This window comes from Sceloporus undulatus, chromosome 2, assembly GCF_019175285.1.
Source record: "Sceloporus undulatus isolate JIND9_A2432 ecotype Alabama chromosome 2, SceUnd_v1.1, whole genome shotgun sequence".
Classification (NCBI taxonomy): domain Eukaryota; kingdom Metazoa; phylum Chordata; class Lepidosauria; order Squamata; family Phrynosomatidae; genus Sceloporus; species Sceloporus undulatus.
The window spans coordinates 190,915,402-190,935,650 of record NC_056523.1 but is presented as its reverse complement, the minus strand read 5'-3'; the positions used below and the strand labels follow the sequence as shown (position 1 = coordinate 190,935,650).

The 20,249-nt window shown below is 44.2% G+C and overlaps 1 protein-coding gene across 2 annotated transcripts in view; it reads right to left on the bottom strand.

Annotated features, from left to right (window-relative positions):
* PDZD4 (PDZ domain containing 4) overlaps positions 1 to 17,872 on the bottom strand; it is a 36,310-nt gene extending 18,438 nt beyond the window's left edge. For both annotated transcript variants that reach the window (XM_042451925.1, XM_042451926.1), the window contains exon 1: positions 17,501 to 17,872. In XM_042451925.1, coding sequence (XP_042307859.1) covers positions 17,501 to 17,560 — 60 coding nt within the window. In that variant the 5' untranslated portion in view covers positions 17,561 to 17,872. The remainder of the gene's footprint in view (positions 1 to 17,500) is intronic.
* Between the last annotated feature and the right edge of the window lie 2,377 nt (positions 17,873 to 20,249).

Genomic DNA, 20,249 nt, shown 5'->3' with positions numbered 1-20,249 from the left:
TGTGTTTTCCAATGGTCTTAGGCGACCCCTGTGAAAGGGTCGTTCGACCCCCAAAGGGGTCCCAACCCACAGGTTGGGAACCACTGCACTAGAAGCATACCATAGAATTGTGCTGGAAGACCTAGACAATGCTTAGAGTACTTATTGTTACACACATGTATCACTGAACCACAGATATAAGTCCCACAGATACAGGGACCATACTGTGCAGTACCTTCTGCTCCATTTAAAATGCTATTTTGCCCACCCCCGTATGAAACACGCAGATCCCACCTTCATCCTAGAGGTCATAGAAGCAACTGGGAGTGATGCAACTTTACTTCCAGTCACTTCAAATGATATGCACATCATCACAGTGAACCCCTCAGAGTTCTCAAGAGAGCCCAAAAGGTGTGTGTGTGTGCATGTGCACGCACGTCTGCTCTGGAGTGTACCCATCCTTGCCATAGGGAGATAGAGAAAGTATGGACATATTTTTGGGAATATGGGATATGATAATAGATCTCTCAGAGTAACTAATGTGCTAGGCAGAAGCTGAATAGTTCACTAAGCCCACTCCACCACCCACACAAAATCTAGCAGAAAAAGATACTAAACTTAGTCTTCTTTATAAGATATATAAAAGCAGTTTTATTAATAGGTCTGTGTATATGCCTTCAAGTTGCCTTCGTGCTGAAACCATGCATTTCACAGTGCTTTCTTAGGCAAGGAATATTCAGAGGTGACTTTGCCAGTTCCTTCCTCTGAAATATACTCTACAGCACCTGGTACTCATTGACAGTCTCCCATTCAAATACTAACCAGATCTGACCCTGTTTAACTTCCAAGATCAGATGGGATCTGGTGCATTTAGGTTATTTAGGTGTTTACTCATAGATACTTGTGCGTAGTCCACACATGTTCATTGTCTTCAAGAAAGATAAGAAAAGAAAGAGTACTACATGGTATCAAGAGAGTTAGAGCATCTTATATAGAGAGGCTCTTATCACACATGCTTCATGGAAGACAGGCAGGGAAGGAAAGGATGATACAAAGAGATGTGAGGGCAGATGAGACCCCAGAGAACAAAGGGAGACTACTACTTCCTATGCAGGAAAAGAGTGGATTTGAACAAGCACACACAGACACACACGAAGTTATCATAAACATGCTGTGCCTAAACTTCTAGAGAGTGACATGCACTCTGCTAGTGAGTATAAGCATGCAAAGGTTGATAACACCAATATATACTGGGTTCTGCCCCTTCAACAGCTCTTGTTTCCCTACTTCAACTTCAGTCATTATGAGCAAAAAACCTGTGCAATCAAAAAGCAACCTCACACTCATCCTTTTTAACAGCTCCCCCTGTCTTCAAGTGCTACTTTGGGGCTGGATCCTATTGTTTAGTCCCAGCTAAAGGACATCCACTGAATGTACTATCTGTACTGCAGAAAGGTGAATCAACACATTGGCAAATCCCACCGATTCTATGGTTTTTCTCTAGTTAGAACTAATGCTAAAGTCAAGGTCTATAACAGATAAATATGTGTGTCTTGAAAAAGGAGCGAATTGTTATGTGTTGTTGCTATTTTACAACTACGGTTGGCCCTCCGTATACAGTACATGGATTCTGCATCCATGGATGCCACTATGCACAGCTTGAAAATATTGCCCTCCTCCCAAATAAAAAAATTCCAAAAAGCAAACCTGGATTTTCCCATTTAATATAAAGGACACCATTATAGTATTTAACAGGACTTGAGCATCTACGGATTTTGGTATCCACAGGGTGGTGGTGGTCCTGGAATCAAATCCCAATGTATACTAAGGGCCCACTGTACCAAGGAAAGGTTTCTGTTGGATTTTCTATCTCATGGGCCAAAATACTGTAACTTGGCCAGCATGGGACATTAGTGTGCCTGGGAAGGGGTGATGCAGTGGAACTGCCGTTTGGTGTTCTGCCTCAGGCAAAAAAAAAAGTGTTGGTCCAATGCTGAATGCAACTCCTCAAACAACCTCGACTGAAGTCAAAGCATCCCAGTCATACTTCATCCCTTTCCACAGGGACGTAGCTAGGATTTTAGGAAGGGGGGGGTCCAGACTAAGTGCCACCATTATAATGGGGCTTGGGTGCGGCGGTGCAGCAGCACACACCATTCATTTTTCTAATGGAAGGGGGGTTCCAGACCCCAAGAACCCCCCCCCCTTCGCTACGTCCCTGCTTTCCAGCAACTTTTGCTTCCAGCTAGTGATGATGGGACTTCAGTACAGCATTCCATCTATGTAGTCTTTACAGTTTGTGCAAATCTGATGAACAGCCAATCCAAGCTTATCAGGAGGCCTGCCCCCACTCAGCTTCTCTTTAAAATGGCAAATTATGAATGGTCCAGCTATTCGCTGCTTCAGTGAGGCTAAACAGATAGGATGTCATGGGGCTTACTGTAAATGCACTGAGACGAAAGGGATAGTAACAACAGTGTCTTAATTATTTTACTTTCAGGGGGAGGAAGAAGTGCCTTGTGGCTTTATTGTCTCCCCTCCAATGTCACTTTTTATACTGAGCATTAACTCGAGTTCCTGGAAAGGTCATCAGAAATTCCAGTTTGGGATTCCCCCCCCCCCCCCAAAAAAGTTACTTTCCTCATTTAGGCTTATGCACTATTTTGGCTTGAGCCCAGAGAAATTTACCTGTCTGGCAAAATTACATGAAAGTGCTCTCTAGCTTATGGCAATATAAGAATGGACCAACCTCCCGAAAATGTATATTGCATGCACACATGATACAATGTTTCTGTAAGCTATTGTGGCTTGCTTTCAGAATCTGAACATATAAGGTTACCCTCTGCAGAAGGACCTTTCCTTTCCAAAATGCATTGCATAGCAAAATTTTTCATATTGGTACTCTTGGGAAATAATTTCTCTTTTTCACATTCTTTGACATTTTGGTGTCACTCTCCTGGTTTTGTCATTTCCTCGCTCTATGTCTGTATGCATGCATTTCATTTATATCCCATCTTTCTCCAAGAACTGAAACTTAGCAAAGACAAAAATATGACATGCATATTGGGAATGTCCGCTTAATCTGGACAGAACTCATAAAATGTGAACAGACCATAAATGTTATGAACCGATCACTAGGACAGATCTCATAAAATGTGGACAGTCCATAAATGTTATGAACCAAATGACTAGCTGAAATATAAACATTTTAATCTCCTCACCACCACCACCATCACCACCACCAACAACAAGAAGAAGCATGGCATTGTATCTGCAGAATCATCCAATTTTATCATCACAACAAAGCTCAGTTCTTAGTGAAGGGGTAAGCCTTTATTCTGCAGTGGGGTGTCGTCCGGTTTAATACCCTTTAACTCAAAAACTGAAAGAAACTCTTTATATGTCAACAAGATGGCTGTACTATTGCTCTATAAATGATACAAACCATGCACTCCAATTCTACAATTAACCCTGGGCACAGCTGATTTATAACAGGCACAACTGTTTTCTTTCCCTATTGTATGGTTGGGTCTATTATTCAGGCTACTCTATTTCTGTGCCAAACAATGGTCAGTTTTAAGCTTGATGGATTTTTGCCTATCATGCAGTTGTTAAAGGCACAGGAGCCCTGCCAGAAATTATGACAGCCCTACCGCTCATGCCTAGGGCTGCCAGTATTTCCTCTGGCAAAGATCCTGTGTCTAATTTAAGATCTGATATCAGCATTGCCATTTTAGGAATGAAATTATTCCAGTTTGCTGGACCTGAACACAGAAATAACCTCTTTAAATGTGTAATGGAATAGTCACACTAAACTGTTGCAGTAAAAACCACAGCAATGTGTCACTTTAATGAACAGTAGAGTTTTATTTGGTGTAAACTTTCATGGATTGCCTGCTTAATAAATCAGATTGCTATTTTAATTTTTGGACATAATTTCTTCTTGATTATCTTGGGTTATGTTTGTCCTGTTTGTCTATTCTATTAGCAGGTCAATCCTAGGACTGCTGGGGTTGGGTATGAGCCTACCACCAACATTTCACAGAGTGTTGGCAAAATGGCAAAGTTATTAATGAGGAAGTTTTTAATGAGTAAGCTAGGAAAGGCTGCATCTGTTTGCTTTTGCCTGAGTCTACTGTGAGGGCAAGACTGCCTGCTCCTTGATGAGTTCATTGAATGCAAACTACTTTCACAGTTTGGACCCAGCTTGCAGCAACTGAAGTAAGAAAAAGAAAAGGGGGGGAAGTGGAAGGAGAGAGAAACCAGGACGTTTTAAAAGCAGCTAAAAAGGTGGGATGGCAGAAGAGTAATTGGACTGTCCCTGTGAAATTGAGTATGCCCAAGTCCATTTGCCCCTGGATCAACCAATTTAGCATTGACTCCCACAAAACAAGGATATTATTGCCTTACTTTTTTCTGCAACTTTAGACTGGAGGCAGGAAAAGTGTGGAACTAGGCCACATGCACCTTCCAAAGCTGCCTTTGCATGCATCCCTTCGCCCCTCTAGACTCCTTTCACTGCCCAGTTCTGCTTATTCTATTTATTAAAATGTTTCTGCCCCATCCTATATCCAAGAATCTTGGGGTGGCATAGAATAAGATAAATTTAGAACAGTTTAAAACAGTAAGAGTAATTTTAAAAGGCTAAACCATGTAATTCTTAAAACAGTTTAAAATAATGCATTGAAGTGCATCTCCTGTACATTCCTAGAGCAGCCAAAATTGGTTTCAGTGTCTCCCCCAGTGCTTAAACTTCAAAACAACTTCAAAACAATTCTTAAAACAGTTTAAAATAATGCACCACCTCCATTTTTCATAACTAGTAGTAAATTTCTGGCCATTTCTGTTTCAGTGGACATTTGGTGCAGAGCACTAATAGTGCTCCCATGGCCAGTGCCCACAGAGCCTCTGCAGTTATGGACTCTTGCTTTAGCCCCTGTTCTGGCCCTGTTCCATTGCTCACCACAGTCCCCTACATACCTGGATGAAGAGAGGGGACAGAATCAGGATCTTCAATGTCACATCCTAACTGTCCTGCTTTGGCAGGGATGGACTCTGAAAAAATCTTGCCAAGCAAACCCAGTGATAGGTTCACTTTAGCGTCACAATAAGTTGGAAATGACTTGAAGGCATACAACAATGACCACACTTTCCCATCATAGTCTCCCCCCCCCCCCCCAGCTGAAATAGCTCCCCACACTTCCAGGAAACACTTGATCAATGCACCTTTCTCCTACCCCCCCCCCCCTTTTCTGAGTCACTGGATGTTGACCTCCCTGCTCAAGTCAACCACAAAGCTGTATATGGCCTAGTAGCCATATTTCAAGTTCTAGTTATACCTCCACTGCCACCAAATGTTAAGACTTTCAGTAATCTCACCCACTGCCACCAAATTTAAGGGCTTTCTCTTATCCCCATCTCTGCCACCAATTGTAAGGACATTCTCCTGTCCCACTACCATGACCATCAACTGGGGGGGGCCTCTCAGATGCCCTCAGGGTTCCTGTGTGAGATAGGATTCATCTACTATTCCCACCAGACTCCACCTCTCTTTATTAGCTACTGCCACCATAGATACCATGTGTGAACCTAAGTTTTCTAATATATAAGAATTCCCGAAGGCTAAAAACAAGAATATAAAAATAATACTTATTATTAAGTTTGAACTTAACACAACAAATTACTTATTTAATACATTTAAATACATTTCTCCTTCTCTCACACCTTTATCTCCTAGCTTATTCAAACCATTTCTAACTCTCCTAACCACTCAAACACTTAAACCTCACTTGCTAAGGGCCCATACAGACAGGCCAAAATAAAGCTGCTTTGGTCACTTTGAAGATATGTGGTTTAAATGACACCCACATCTTAAGAGGCCAGAAGCTGTGCTCCAGTCCTTAGGACTGGAGCATGGCTTTGGTGCAGCTTCTGGCCTCAAAAGACACATGCATCATTTAAACACCATACGCCCAAAGTGACCCAAAGCAGCTTTATTCTGACTTGTTTGTACAGGCTCTCAGTCTGACACACTACACACTCTACACACATAGCCCATTAATAAAACATACAGATTTAACTGCTACTGGAAATGCAGAAGACAAGCAAGGAAGAAGGACTTAATATTTGAATGGTCACAATACATGGGCTGTGAATTTCATTTGGTTTAATGACTCATAAGAACAGAGGAAGCAGCTGGCAGCAGCTGCCATGCTTGCTGGGCACTGAGGCTACTCCAGCTGCTAGTCTGACTTTAAAGGAGTTATCCAAGGTGTTGAACCTTTGGGATAGTGCCTTCACAATTCCTACAAAAACCCAGAAACTGAAACCCGTAGCAGAGTCAATGCTTCACCAACATGGAAGCCAGCAGTGGCTGACTCAGATAATTTGTCTACAGAGGTTAGTATTGTCTGTACAACTGCCAATGTTTCTCCAAGACTTCAGATAGCAGTCTTTTCCAGTCTTGCCTGTAGATATCAGGGAGTGAAACTGGGCCTTTTGCATTTAGCATGTGTTCTAGGCTTGCTTTTTCCTTTCCCTGCTTGCAATATGCCATTTCAAGTGAGAGTTGGGTGTCCATTAGTAGTGTCCTCTCAGCTCATGTGGGGAACAGCAGTTACTAGCGTGGTGTCCAGAACACTCTGATTGGATACATCCAGCACAGGTGGGCAACTTGTGGCTTTCCAGATGTTCTTGGACTCCAGCTCCCATCATCCCTGACCTCTGGCCATGCTGCCTGTGCTTATGGGAGCTGGGTGTGCAACAACATCTGGAGAACCACTGGTTACCCACCTCTGAAATGATCCAGAAGCTTTCTGATTGTTCATGGTTTATATCAGCGGTTGGCAAAATCCAGCATTGGTTCTGCATGCGTCTCCCCAAAGCTATTTTTGGGATCTTTGGCCAGTCCAAACTCTCTGGACCACTTTTTTTCCCTGACTGTAAGAACAAATGAATTGTCTCTTTTGGAAATTTCCAAGAGCAGCACTGCTCCTTTGAATAGCTTGCTGCCCACTCCTTGCATTGTTTAATTTGGCCATCTCTGTTTACATGATAGATAAATCAGGACGAGCTTCTCGCTGGTTTTTAAAAACATAACCCCAGTATTCCAGAATGAAAAAGCCAAGAGCCATAAGGCTCTGATCTTGCGGAGATCAGTAGCTTCTTAGCACCACTTCACTTCAAATTTGAGTCACCTCATGACCATGTAAACCAGTCCAGGGCCTGTGGGAAGCTCCAGAGAGATTGTTCCAGGATAACTGATCATGTTTTTAAAACATCCATGACAACAGAGAAGGTAAATTAGATGAGGAGCTTGTTTATACAGGGATGGCATCAGAAGTTATCGCAAGGTTATTATTATCCCCCAAGGCAGCAATCTCCATTACTAAGCAGGCAGAGAAGGCCAGGGTGCTTCAGTGGATTTATATCCTCTCTCTCTCTCAGATCAGTTGTGTCTGTCTGTACTGCCCCTATAGCTTCTCTAGCCATTGTTTGGATTATCACCGGAAAGAGGTAGTCTAGAGAGCCCTTGGTTTTATTCAGCAGTTTGATCCTTGCCTTTAACCTCGCTGGAGCAGCCAATTCACCCCACTGAACACTTAAGGAAATTAGAAACCAGAGAGAGTAAAGGATTATCCTTTCAGGAAAACTGATTATGTGGCCCAGGTTCTTTCAGCTCATGAATATCTGTGGCCTGAATTGGAGAAATTCCAAGTGTGATCAAGTATGTTTGTAGGTACCATATCTGTTGCCGATTTTTAAACTTTTCCTGGGGGGTGGATTCCTGTGCCTTTAACAGAAGTGAGACAGGAAGAAATTCAGCAGGTCCAGCAATTTTGTTCAGGGTTAATTGAAACTTAGGTTGCATTTCTATCTGTCACACAGTCAATCACACAATAAAATACCAGGGTGGGGTGGGATACACCAAATGTCAACTCTGTTAGTGCCATTCACCTTTGCTTGTGCCAGTGTCTCAGCGTGCCCAGTTCATAAAGTCTGTGAAATATGCCTTTTCCTCCTCATTCAAAAATGCATTTCATCCCTGTTTTATAGTGCCCCCTTTGCAAATGGGAGCCTCTTTGGGAAGTGGATGGGGCAGGGTGACCAGGTCTCTTTCTTTTCCAGGACACGGCCTATATGTCAGCTTTCTCTCTGGGAGGAACTCCAAAATGTCCTCCAATTTGAGTATGGCTAAGAAGCATGAATTTATATTGTTATGAGTATTTTAGCTTTTATTTAGTAATGTCCTAAATTTTGCTTACATTTTGCAGCGCCTTGTCCTCCTTTGTGGTTATGACATCAGGTCATCCTGGGAGGATTTAAAGTGACTCAGGATGCTCAAGGGCTAGCCAGTATCTGAAATGGCCTTCTCTTCTCTGTCTCTCCTGTACCATCATCCAAGCCATGACAGCTTTCCTAAATGCTGGAGTGGGGCCCATTCTGTCTTGCAGAGAGCCCACGATGGCACACCCCTCATTATGCACGCCATCGCTGTGTTGCGCCACACATTCTCTCTCACACACGTACACACATGTAAAGTTAGTGAAGGAACAACACACCAAGCCGTTCTTGGTATGCGTCATGGGTTGACGCACCTGTGGGTGCGTCATTGTGCTGAGCACCTCTGTATCCTGCACAGAGTGAGTCTGTGCATTGCATTGCCTTTTTGCTGATCAGCCTTCTGTGTGTCTTGTGTGTGTATATGTGTGTGTGTCTCTCTCTTCCCCCCCCATCATTGCAGCTGCAGTTACCATGGAAACTAGAGTGATTGATACAGGCATCTGCAGCTGGGCAAGAGGGAAATATGGGGAATGGGGATCAAAAGCAGAACAAACCTCCTCCCCACTTCCTCTCCTCCAAGTCTGGGTATCATTCATTTGTTCCTATTCCCCTTTCCATTTTGAAGGGGAACAACCAGCGGATGGGCTGCCCATTTGAACTGAGAGCAGGATCACTAAGCTGGAAATCCACCCGAGGTGGAATGGGAAGAGCTCTGGGATGGAAAATAAAATCAAATAGATTAGGGGCAGGGTATTTGTGGGTAGGTGAATGGCTGGGGGGTTATCAGAAGAGCTAAAGAACAGAGAAATGAGGCTGCCTATTGCAAAAGCTGGCAGGTAGCCCCCTCAACTGGTGCTTGGGGGTGGGTATGGGGAGGATGTTCTCTGCCTTGCGAAGGCCCTGTAGGAATTTATAACAAATGCTAATCACATTCCTGCAGGCAGGTCTGGAATGAGAGCCAGCCTCAGGCCTTCAGCAGATGGTTCCCCACAGCTTTCCTTTGTGCTTCTTTTCTTCTTCATCTTTCCCAAGCAACTCTCCAGGCCCCCCTCCCCTCCCACTACATCCCTATTCAATAAACCTCCCCGAGATCCTTTTCTCCTGCATATAATTCACCCAAACCTCTGCCTCCCTCCCATTTCTATAAGAATCTCTGTCCAGAAACTGGTGTTAGAATGCACGGCCCAGTCCCACTGCAGCAGAGAGAATGGCGGGGGGGGGGGGTAGTGCAGGGTCTGTGCATGTGTGTCCAAGTGGCCTGTCGATTGGACTTCATAAATTTCATTAGGTTTTCTTAGGCAAGTTTTTGCTAGTTCCTTCCTCTCAAATATAGCCAATTGTCCCTGTATTCCTTGGTGGTTCCCAGTCCAAGTACTAACTAGGGCTGATCCTGCTTAATTTCAAAGATCAGGTGGGATCTGGCGCATTTAGGATATGTGCGCAGACATTTATTTATGTGTTAACTGTGCATGTGGCTGATATGTAGAGCTATACCCTTGGACACAAATAAGACCTGTGAAATGTTGCTAGCTGTAGAAGCTCTGACTTTGTAGACATGCTGTTGTCTGGACCAATAGTATGTCCAAAAAATGTCTGAAATATTGTGTCAGTATATCAGCAAACGTTATTACAGTGTGCCCACATCATAAGCAGGTGTGCCATATACAGCTTTCAGCTTATGCTGAAACCCCGTGCCGGAAGAGGTAATGGCATGTGTGCCGCATGCACAAGCCCCATTGTTTTCAATGGTGCTTGAGCATACATGGTATTTCCCTTACGCGTGGTGTGTGTGTGTGTCCAGAATGGTTCCCCGCATAAGGGAAGGGCCAACTATATGGTGTGAGCCATATCTAACTATCTATGTTTGTGTGATACAAAAAAGGGGTTATTCTATAACCGGTCAGTCTGTCATTGTGTCTAGCATTGATAAGATACATAACTTCTTATACTGAATGGTTGTGTCTGGCTTGTGTGTGCAGTTGCTCTTCATTGCAAATTTTGGTGTGAGGTATGCATCCAGCTGTACCTTTTAGAGAACCAAGTATCAGACACTTTCTCTATCATTATCTCCTTTGCAAAAACCTTGAAGAGCCACTCTGTAACATTCTCAATCAAACACTCTAAATACAGCGCTCATGATATGTTAAGTTATGAGTATTCCCACACACATCCTCCTTGGAAAATAAACCACCCCAGCCATCTAGTTGCAAATTTAAACGACACATACACTTCTTCCTCAAAGGTACTCCGAATGTGTCCAAGTGAACTTTTTGAAATCAGGGCAGAACTTGTGATGAACTGATCTGAGCCTTCATTATACTACTGCAGAAACCCATCAAGAAATATTAAAAACTGTTTTGCGGATCAGACCAAAAGTGCATCAAGTCCGACATTCTGCTTCAAACAGCAGCTGGTTGTTATACCTTTGGGAAACTCATGCAAGTATGAAGGGACCATCCTTGACCTGTGTCCCCAATTTCTATCATACATAAATATGTCCATGTGTATCATGCTAAGCCGTTTATGTTAGCTGTGGTTTGTTATTTTACTCATGAATTGTTCTACAGGTAATCAAATAAACCACTATTGGGTTTTCCCAGGTTTTGCTCTCTTTCTGATGGAGCCCATTTTGTCAGGTGCTGTTTCAGGTTGGACAGCTGGGAAAACATCCTGGGGATGAGCCACAGTTCTAGATTTCGACACAGTTACTAGTCATGATTTAAACATGTCAGAGTATGTAAGCCAAAAACCCAACAGGAGTTAGAATCATCCAGATGTTGTTGGACTGCAAGTCCCAGCATTTCTCACCATTGGCTGTCTTGGCTAGGCCTTGTGGGTGTTGTGGTACAACAACATCTGGAGGACCACACAATTCTCACCCCTGGGTTACTGGAACAAGTTTGGACACAACAAACCACAACCTGACATATTATTTTGTTTGAACTCAGCCACTGATCTGTACAACCATTTGCTAATGACAAGACAAATTTACTTAATTTTCAGAATTAAGTAAAGGTTTTGCCTGCCAACGCCAACAACAAAATTTGGAGTTCGTTACTATGAGTGCTTAAATAAATAAAGTGTACCTCAAAAATTAACCCACTATTTGGCATAGGCTTTTGTGGACTGCAACCCATTTTAGCACACTCAATTGGGTTGCCTTTCACAAAACCTTATGCCCAATAAAACTTGTTAGTATTCAAGGTGTCATAAGATTCTGAGGTTTTTTTAATGCTACAGGATAGAATGGACTCTTGAAAATTTAAGTAAATTGGTAAAACATAATGCCCTTTCACATTGTACAAATATAGCATTTTAGTGCCACTTTAACGGCTATGGTTGCATCCTACAGAATCCTGGAATTTGTAGTTTGGTGAGTTACCAATCTCTCCATTCCATAGGACAAAGTTGGGGCAATTAAAGTGGTATCAAAGTACTAAAACTGTATAGTGTGAACGAGGCCTAGATCTAGGGGCAGGAGATGTGAAAAGACTGTCTTGTTTCAGTATGGTTTAAAGATTCCCAAGGTATATATCAGGCAGTCTTTGGACTAAAGCAGTGGTTCCTACTAATGGTCTGGAATTATGAGAGATGGAGTCTAAAACATGTGGAGACCAAGGGTTAGAAACCACTGGACTAAAACGTGCCACAACAATGGCATTTAGTTAGTCAACCAACAGCAAATTCAAACACATTACATATGAACAGTTGCACATGTGGGGCTATGCTAACCAGGATATTGTCCCAATTGGGAAGCAACAAGAGATCAAAATTCTATTCCTTGACTCCTTTAATGCAAATATAAAAGCAGAGGCCATTCACAAAATGATTTTTGTAAAAAGAAGGGGGGGGGGGGAGGCCATTTTTCCATCCCTTGATTTTTCATCATTTCCTTACTCAGTGCTTGATGATTTCACTGGCTGAATATATGAACCGACTTCATCCAAAAAGTCATGAATGCTCAGTCTGTAGCATTCGGTCTATAATTGGTCAGCCATACCTGTCAGATCCCCACTTGGTGATGTGAGAAACACGTAAAGGTGAGTCAATCCAGGAAGAAGCGTAAATACCTCCCTTAGCAACTAGCCCCATGTCTATTTTACACTTCAAAAGTAAGCAAGCTATAAACTTTGCAGGAACCATTCCCAGTTCCCAGGCTGGGAAATAAGAAGGTGGTAGAGCTAGCATAGCGTAGTGGTTTGAGTGTTGGATTGTGACCCCGGAGACCAAGGTTCAATTCTGAGTTTGGCCACAACACCCACTGGGTGACTGCCAAATTTTGCCAAGAAAACCCCATAGCAGGTTTGTCTTAGGGTCGCCATAAATTGGAAACAACTTATTGAAGGCCTGCAACAACAACAACAACAACAGGCCTCCCCTCAGATGCCTAAATACCCTAAAGGGACCAGATGTGGCTGATGTTACAAGTTAACAAGGGCCAACCATAGTGGGATAGGAGACTGCCAAGGAATACCAGGTGCTGTAGGCTATACTAGGAACGAACTGGCAAAACCATCTCCTGAGTATTCTTTGCCTAAGAAAACCCTCCGAAATGCATGTGATCGCCATAAATCAACAGGCAAATTGAAGCACATACACACAATTTCTCCTTAGAACAGAGCATATGAATTTTGCGTATAAACCTGAAAGACCTCTGTTTCAGATTCATCTGAATAAGTCACTCACAACCTTTCCATCTGTCTTTCATCTGTAAAACAGACACTTTGCTCACAAGGCAAACATAATGACTCTTAAGCATTTGTGTGTTTTATATACACAATATAAACTACAATATATTGTTAACATTGCCTAGTCACACACTGAGAGGAGAAGGTAGTGCAAACTGATCCATGCCACCTCAAATTATAATTTCCTCATAACACAAATGTTTCACAGCTGAGTTCTTGGGTCTATCCTTGACTATGTTAATTGGTGATCATCCAGTGGTTCTTAATGTGTGCGTGATAAATAATATGTCTGTGAGAAACTGTGCCATCCAGTATGACATCTGCTACTACAGGCAGAATGGAACCATTAAAATAATAATGAGAGAAAACAGCCCTTAAGATCAGACTATTATTAATTCACAATTTAATACCAATATTGTATCTCAGAACTTGTTACTTGGATTTTAATTAAACGTGTTATTTGTTGTCTCTGGACATTTGTCGGGGCCAGGAGGGAAAACAAAGATGTCTTCTTCAACTTTCTATGATGTGCTTGTTTAATGAAGTAGAAATGTGTCCACTCAGCACATTTCTGCATTTGTCTCTTGGTTTCCTGTGTTTTCAAAAGCGTGGGCAAACTATAGGAAATGAAGCCAAGTGGAAATCAAAGTTTTACTCAGTCTGCACATGTAAGCATGTACCCATCCATAGAGTTTGGTTGTTCTGATAATCTTTTTGTTTTTGACCAATACATAAGCATATTAAATATGAAAGATATAATGAAACCACAGACACTGCCTATAAATGTTTGTGATTGTAGATTGAAATTGGTTCAGTTAAACCACTTTACTAACTAGTAAGCCTAAACTTGTGTAAATCCTACTGACTCAGCCAATCTACTCTGGGTGGGAACTAGTAAATGGATTTAGGACTATGTTTAGCTTGGAAGAAATGAAATGTACACAGATTGATCTCCCTTATCCGGAATTCCAAAATCCAAAATGTTCCAAAACCCAAAACTTTTTATCATGAGTGGCTGAGTTAGCAACGCCTTTGCTTTCCGATGGTTCAATGTATGCAAACTTCGTTTCATGCACAAAAATACTGAAATTATTGCATAAAATTACCTTCAGGTTATGTGTATAAACTATATACATACAAAAGAAAAATTACTTATTAAACTTGGGTCCCTTCTCCAAGATATCTCATTATGATGTATACACAAACCAGATATTCCAATTTTTTTAAAAACCCAAAATCCAAAACACCTCAGGTCCCAAACAGTTCAGATAAGGGAGACTCAACCATACTATTAACATATTTCCAAACCCATTTAAAAAGAGCATACATATATTTGAGAGCCAGTGTGGTATAGTGGTATAAGTCTCAGGGAACAAGGTTTGAATCCCAGTTTGGGTATGGAAACCCACTGGGTGACCCTGGGCAAGCCACACTCACCCAGCCTCAGAAGAGCGCAATGACAGAAACCTCTGAACCAATCTTGTGAAGAAAAGCCCAAGCTATGTGACCCTTACGGTCACCATATGTTGGAAATGACTTGCAGGCACCCAACAAGAACCATGTTTATACAAGCCTAGCAATCCTGGTCACTTCATATTTATCAAAATCTTGTCATCTTAGAATCATAGAATTGTAGAGTTGGAAGAGACTACAAGGCCCATCCAGTCCAACCCCATTCTGCCATGCAGGAAATCCAAATCAAAGCATCCCAGACAGATGGGCATCCAGCCTCTGCTTAAAGACCTCCAAGAAAGGAGACTCCACTACACTCCAAGGAAGAAGTATGTTCCACTGTCAAACAGCCCTTACCGTCAAGAAGTTCCTCCTGATCTTGGTCCCTTTCTAGTGTAACCAAGAGATAGGATGGGGCAAGGCAAAGCAAGACAACAGGGATAGACATGGTTCTTCATGCCTTCTCAACCCACACATGGTGGGAGTGCATGGTGGGTGGGTGGGGGAGGAGGTGACAACTGTTTGACAGGTAGGGTTTCTGCTTGTGGAGGGAAAAATGGATTAAAGCAAAATCCCCTTTGCTCATCTCACCTGGCTGTTTACAGGCCTTCCAATTTATGATAGTGACAGACAGAGACACTAGTGATACAGTTTGTCTTCTGTATCCATGGGTTCATTATCCATGGATGAACCATCCACGGCTTGAAAATATTCAAGCAAATATACATTTCCAAAAGCAAACCTTGACTTGGCCATTTTATATAAGGGATACCCTTGTACTACCCAATCGTATATAATGGGATTTGAGCATTCAAAGATTTTAGTATCTATAGGAGGTCCTGGAACCAAACCCCAGCGGATCCAAAGGGCCCACTGTAGTTAGAAAGAAACAAAGGCGGAAAGGACCCAGAGGTATCTGAGTTGGACAATAAGTACCTTTCAGAGCTACGTTCGTCACACCCAGTTACTAGACACTTCTCTTGGCCTCGTCTGTAAAATAATCCATTTATAATGAAACAATTGGCAGAACAAAATAATGGCTTTATTAGCAGGAAAGCTGGTTTCCACTAATAGCAATTGGAAGGGAGCTTACAAAAGGCGCCCCTCAAGGCAGCTTCTTGTAAATACCCCAGCTAAATCTAAAAAGAGTGGCTGAAGAGAAAGAAGGCAGTTCTCTGACATGGCACAAAAGAAGGAGAAAGTTGGAAGGCCAACTGAAGAAGAGGCACTTCCAAATTCATGGTCAATGCAACAAGCTCCTCTGTGCTAAATCCCTGGTCACAAGAGTTCAAGCAAAGGAGACATTAGTATGCAAATACCATCAGTTGCATGAGTGTGTACATGTGTGTGTGAGAGAGAGTGAGTTTAATGTTTGGGGAGAAGGGTGCATTCATGTGTGGAACTATTATGATCATCTCTAGAGCATACTGACAGAGGCATATCCCCAGAAATGAAGGACGATTCTGATGTTACGGGGCAGGCTTCTTTGCCATCCAGACTGTACCTATACATATATATGAAGTAGAGCCATTCAGAGATTTCAAAAGCAAAACAAAAGAAAAAGGGACAGCCCCTTTATTGCACCAACAAGACTGTGGAAGGCTACACAAGCAGGCGGCTGAGTAAGCCGCGCAATGTACACACAGACAAAAAAAATCCCCCAGACTAGTGCCTCTGTGTGTATATAATCACACAGCCACATAAAGCACCTTTGACAGCTCCCAGAAATATATCCTATTGCAGAGTCAGCCCTATACACACACACACACACACACTCCCTGTGCACATCTGAAGCACATTTCCACATCTGTGCGCCATGGAAAGCCAATTGTTGTACCTGATCCCCCTCTAAGCCCTCTGCCCAGCATCATTATTTCAAACCCCTGAGCTCTTCTCCCTTTTATTTCAGTCCCTGGCTGTTTTTGCCTGGTTTTGCTAGGAAGGATAGGTGTGCCTTTGTACCTGTGATCTGAGAGAAAAGGGTAGAAAGAGACCTAGAACAGAAAATAGAAGAGAGGGAGGGAGAGCAAAGCAAGAATGAATGAGCCCTGGATGGATGGATTGATGGAGATCTAGACAAAAAGGGCCACCTAAATAGGCAGGGAAGAAGGGAGATGAATGAAATGAGGGGAAAAGCATCTGAATGAGGTTGGATGTGTGGAAGGAAAGGGAAGACTATTCACCTGTCTAATGTGAGGGTCAGACCCACCAGGTACCTCTGCCTCCATCCCATCTTATCCCCAATTGGGCTGCTCATTCCTCTTTCTCCAAAACTATATTTCCCCCCTTTTCCATAAGCCCCCTCCCCTTCATTTCAGGCTATTACTATGGGGAAAAGAGGGGGGAGTCCAGTTGCTAGGCAACCTCCCCCCCCCCACCCCCTGCCCCCCCCCCCCATTGCAGCCTCCCCCCCCCCCAGGGCCCACCCCCCCCCCCACACACACACACACCTCTTTGCTCTAGGAAGACACAAAGCAAATGGTGTGCCCCCTCATTGTATCATGGCCCCCCCCCCCATCTTCTAGCCTTCCTTGCACCCCACATATCCTTTTGCAGGTGCCAGAGAGATCCACTTCACTCCCAGTCATCCCAGTTCAGGGACTGGGACCTTTTAACCCCTTCCTTGTCCCGAAGTGACCCCCCCTTAAAAAAAACACAGCCTGACACCTCTCTGCTCCAGGAAGACACAAAGCAAACGGTGTTTCTTTAGTGACTTGGAATGAAGTAGATCCTTGGCACCTGCAAAAGGATATTTGGGGTGCAAAACAGGCTCGAAGATGGGGGGCTGTTGGGGAAGAATGGGGGGATCAGGGATTGTTGGAGGGGGGTCACGATTGCCCTTTCCTTCCTCTACAGCCCCCCAACTCCTAGCCTGCCTTTGCACCCCAACTATCCTTTTGCAGGTCCCAGGGAGATCCAGTTCACTCCCAGTCACCCCAATTAAAGGACTGGGATTCTATAAACCCTCCCTTGTCCCCAAGTGACCCCATTGCACCCTATCCCACCCCCTTTCATCCCCACAACCTCCCTGAACAGCCCCCAACCCAGATTCCTCTCGGGGTCCCCCTCCCCATAGATCCCCCCCCTCGCTCCCTTACCTGCAGCATGACCCGGTATTGCTCTTCGGGTTTCTCCACCACACACATGTTACATCCCATGGCGAGGGGTCTGTCTGGGGGGCTCTGTTGGGGAAGAAGGCTCAACTCATGGGGATCGGGCAGGTGGGGGGGCGGGTCGATGCCAGCCCTCCCGGCCCCCCCCACCCCCCTGGCATAGGGCCCCTGCTGGGCAGGGAGGGTGGCGGTGCCCTCCGGTCGCTGGCCCCCATTCAGCCCCCGGGGGGCATGGTAGGGGGTAGAGAGGTCTCCCCTGGCCTTTGGGGGATCAAGGTTGGGGTCCCCCTCTTTTCAAGGGGGAAGGAGGGACAGGGCGGCCGGCTGCGGAGAAAGGCTCACTCGTCTGCCGTCTGGTCTGGCTCACTCCCTCCTTCTTCTCGCCAAAAGGAGGGAGGGAAGGAGGAGAGGAGAGGAGGGGGCTTGGTGCTTGATCAATATGGATGACTTCGGGAAGGGGGCTCTGGGTGCCATGAGTCCCTGTATTGGGAGAAAGGCGGGAGAGAAGTAAATAAAACCACCACCAGCACCACCACCACCACCATCATCATCATCAACAACAACACCATCATCAGCATCACCATCACCATCATCATGATCACCACCATCATCAGCATCCACATCACCACCACCATCACCAACACCACCATCATTATCATCATCATCAACAACAACAACACCATGACCACGACCATCAGCAGCATCACCACCACCACCATCCCCACTACCATCATCAACATCAACATCACCACCATCCCCATCATCATCATCATCATCATCATCATCATCATCATCATCATCATCATCATCATCATCATCATCATCTATGCTTCCCCCCCCACACACACACCCCATCAGCAGATCCAGAGGAGGGTGACCAAAATGTGGAGGGTGTGGTAACCATGCCCTCTGAGGAGAGACTTAGGGAGCTGGGTATGTTTAGCTTGGAGAAGAGGAGGTCAAGGGGCGATATGATAACCCTGTTTAAATCTTTGAAGGGACATCATATTAAAGATAAAGTAAGCTTGTTTTCTGAAGCTCCAGAGATTAGGACCCAGAGCAATAGATGCAAACTACAGGAAAAGAGATTCCACTTCAACTTTAGGAGGAACTTCCTGATAGTAGGAGCTGTTTGACAGTTGTAGACACTGCCTTTGTGGAGTCTCCTTCTTTGGAGGTTTTTAAGTAGAGGCTGGATGGCCATCTGTCAGGAGTGCTTTGATTGTGTCTTCCTGCATGGCAGAATGGGGTTGGAATGGATGGCCCCTGGAGTCTCTTCCATGATTCTAGGACTGGCTTGGTTTCCCTTGGAGGGATCAGCCCCTGGGTCTGGTTTTCTTTCTGACCACCACCAGGTGAAGGACACTGGCCCACCTTAGACCACCTTAGACATCTGTGTGTGTGTGTCTTCTCCCTTGAACCCATATTTCCTTCCAGTGCCCACCCACATTCCAGGACATGGCTTCCTGGGGAGTCTGTCTGTGTTCAGCTAGAGACATCGTGGTTCCTCCAAGCCACCCATCTTGTTGATGTTGTGTGCTCCAAGTCGAACCGATCATGGAGTTTTCTTAGCAAGTTTCTTCAGATGGGGTTGGCCATTGCCATCTGCTGAGGCTGAGAGAGTGTGACGTGCCCAAGGTCACCCAGTAGTCATGTCAAGATAGCTCTCATTATTTCACACAATCAATGAACATTGTTGTTGTCATTTGTGACTTATGGTGACCCTTGTTGTTGTTGTTGTTGTTGTTGCTGTGTGCCTTCAAGTCATTTCCAACATATGATGGTACTAAGGCATTGTGTTGACAAGGTTTGTTCAAAGGAGGTTTGCCATTCCCTTTCCCTGAGGCTGAGACAATGTGATTTGCCCAAAGGTTTCCATATGGGTTTGGGTTTGAACCCTGGTCTCCAGAGTCTTCCTCAAACCACTGTGCCATGCTGCAACCCTAGGGCAGGAGTTTCTTCACTGGAGTTTTTTGCAGTTCCCTCTACAGCTGAGAGAATCACCCACCATCATCATCACCATCATTAAATCATCATGGCTCAGTGGGGATTTGAACCTGGTCTCCCAGTGTGCCAGTCCAACACTCAAACCACTACACCATGCTAGTTCTCATTAGATGGACATGAGACAGACAGAAATGAAGAACTGGGGAGTAACAAGTAGGCATGGACAGGTAGGTTAGGGCTGAGCATCAATCGTTGTCACCTGGGTTCTATCTTCTGTCTCCTCCCTTCATCCACTCAGCCCATGCCTTGATACTCCCTGGGTAGCAGGCCATACTAGTTTGATGTAGCTTTTTAAAACAGAAATATGTATTTGCTGTGGCTAAGCACACCTTTTCAACTCCTGCTTCTGCTAGTAATAAGTACATGTTTTATCTCTCCGTAGCATTAGTCTTGGTAAGGTAGAAGGTAAGAGAGCCAGTGTGGTGTAGGGGTTTGAGTATTGGACTAAGACTCTAGAGACCAGGGTTTGAACCCCAGCTCAGCAATGAAACCAACTGGGTAACATTGGGTAAGTCGCATTCTCTCAGCCTCAGAGGATGGTCATGGAAAACCTGCTTTGAAGAAACTTGCCCAGAAAACCCTGCTTTAGAGTCGCCATAAGTTGGAAATAACTTCAAGGCACATAACAAGGTAGAAGGCAGTAGGAAAAGAGCAAAACTGCCTTACATATGGATAGACTCAAACAAAGAAGCCATGGCCCTGGGTTTGCAAGACCCGAGCAAGGCTG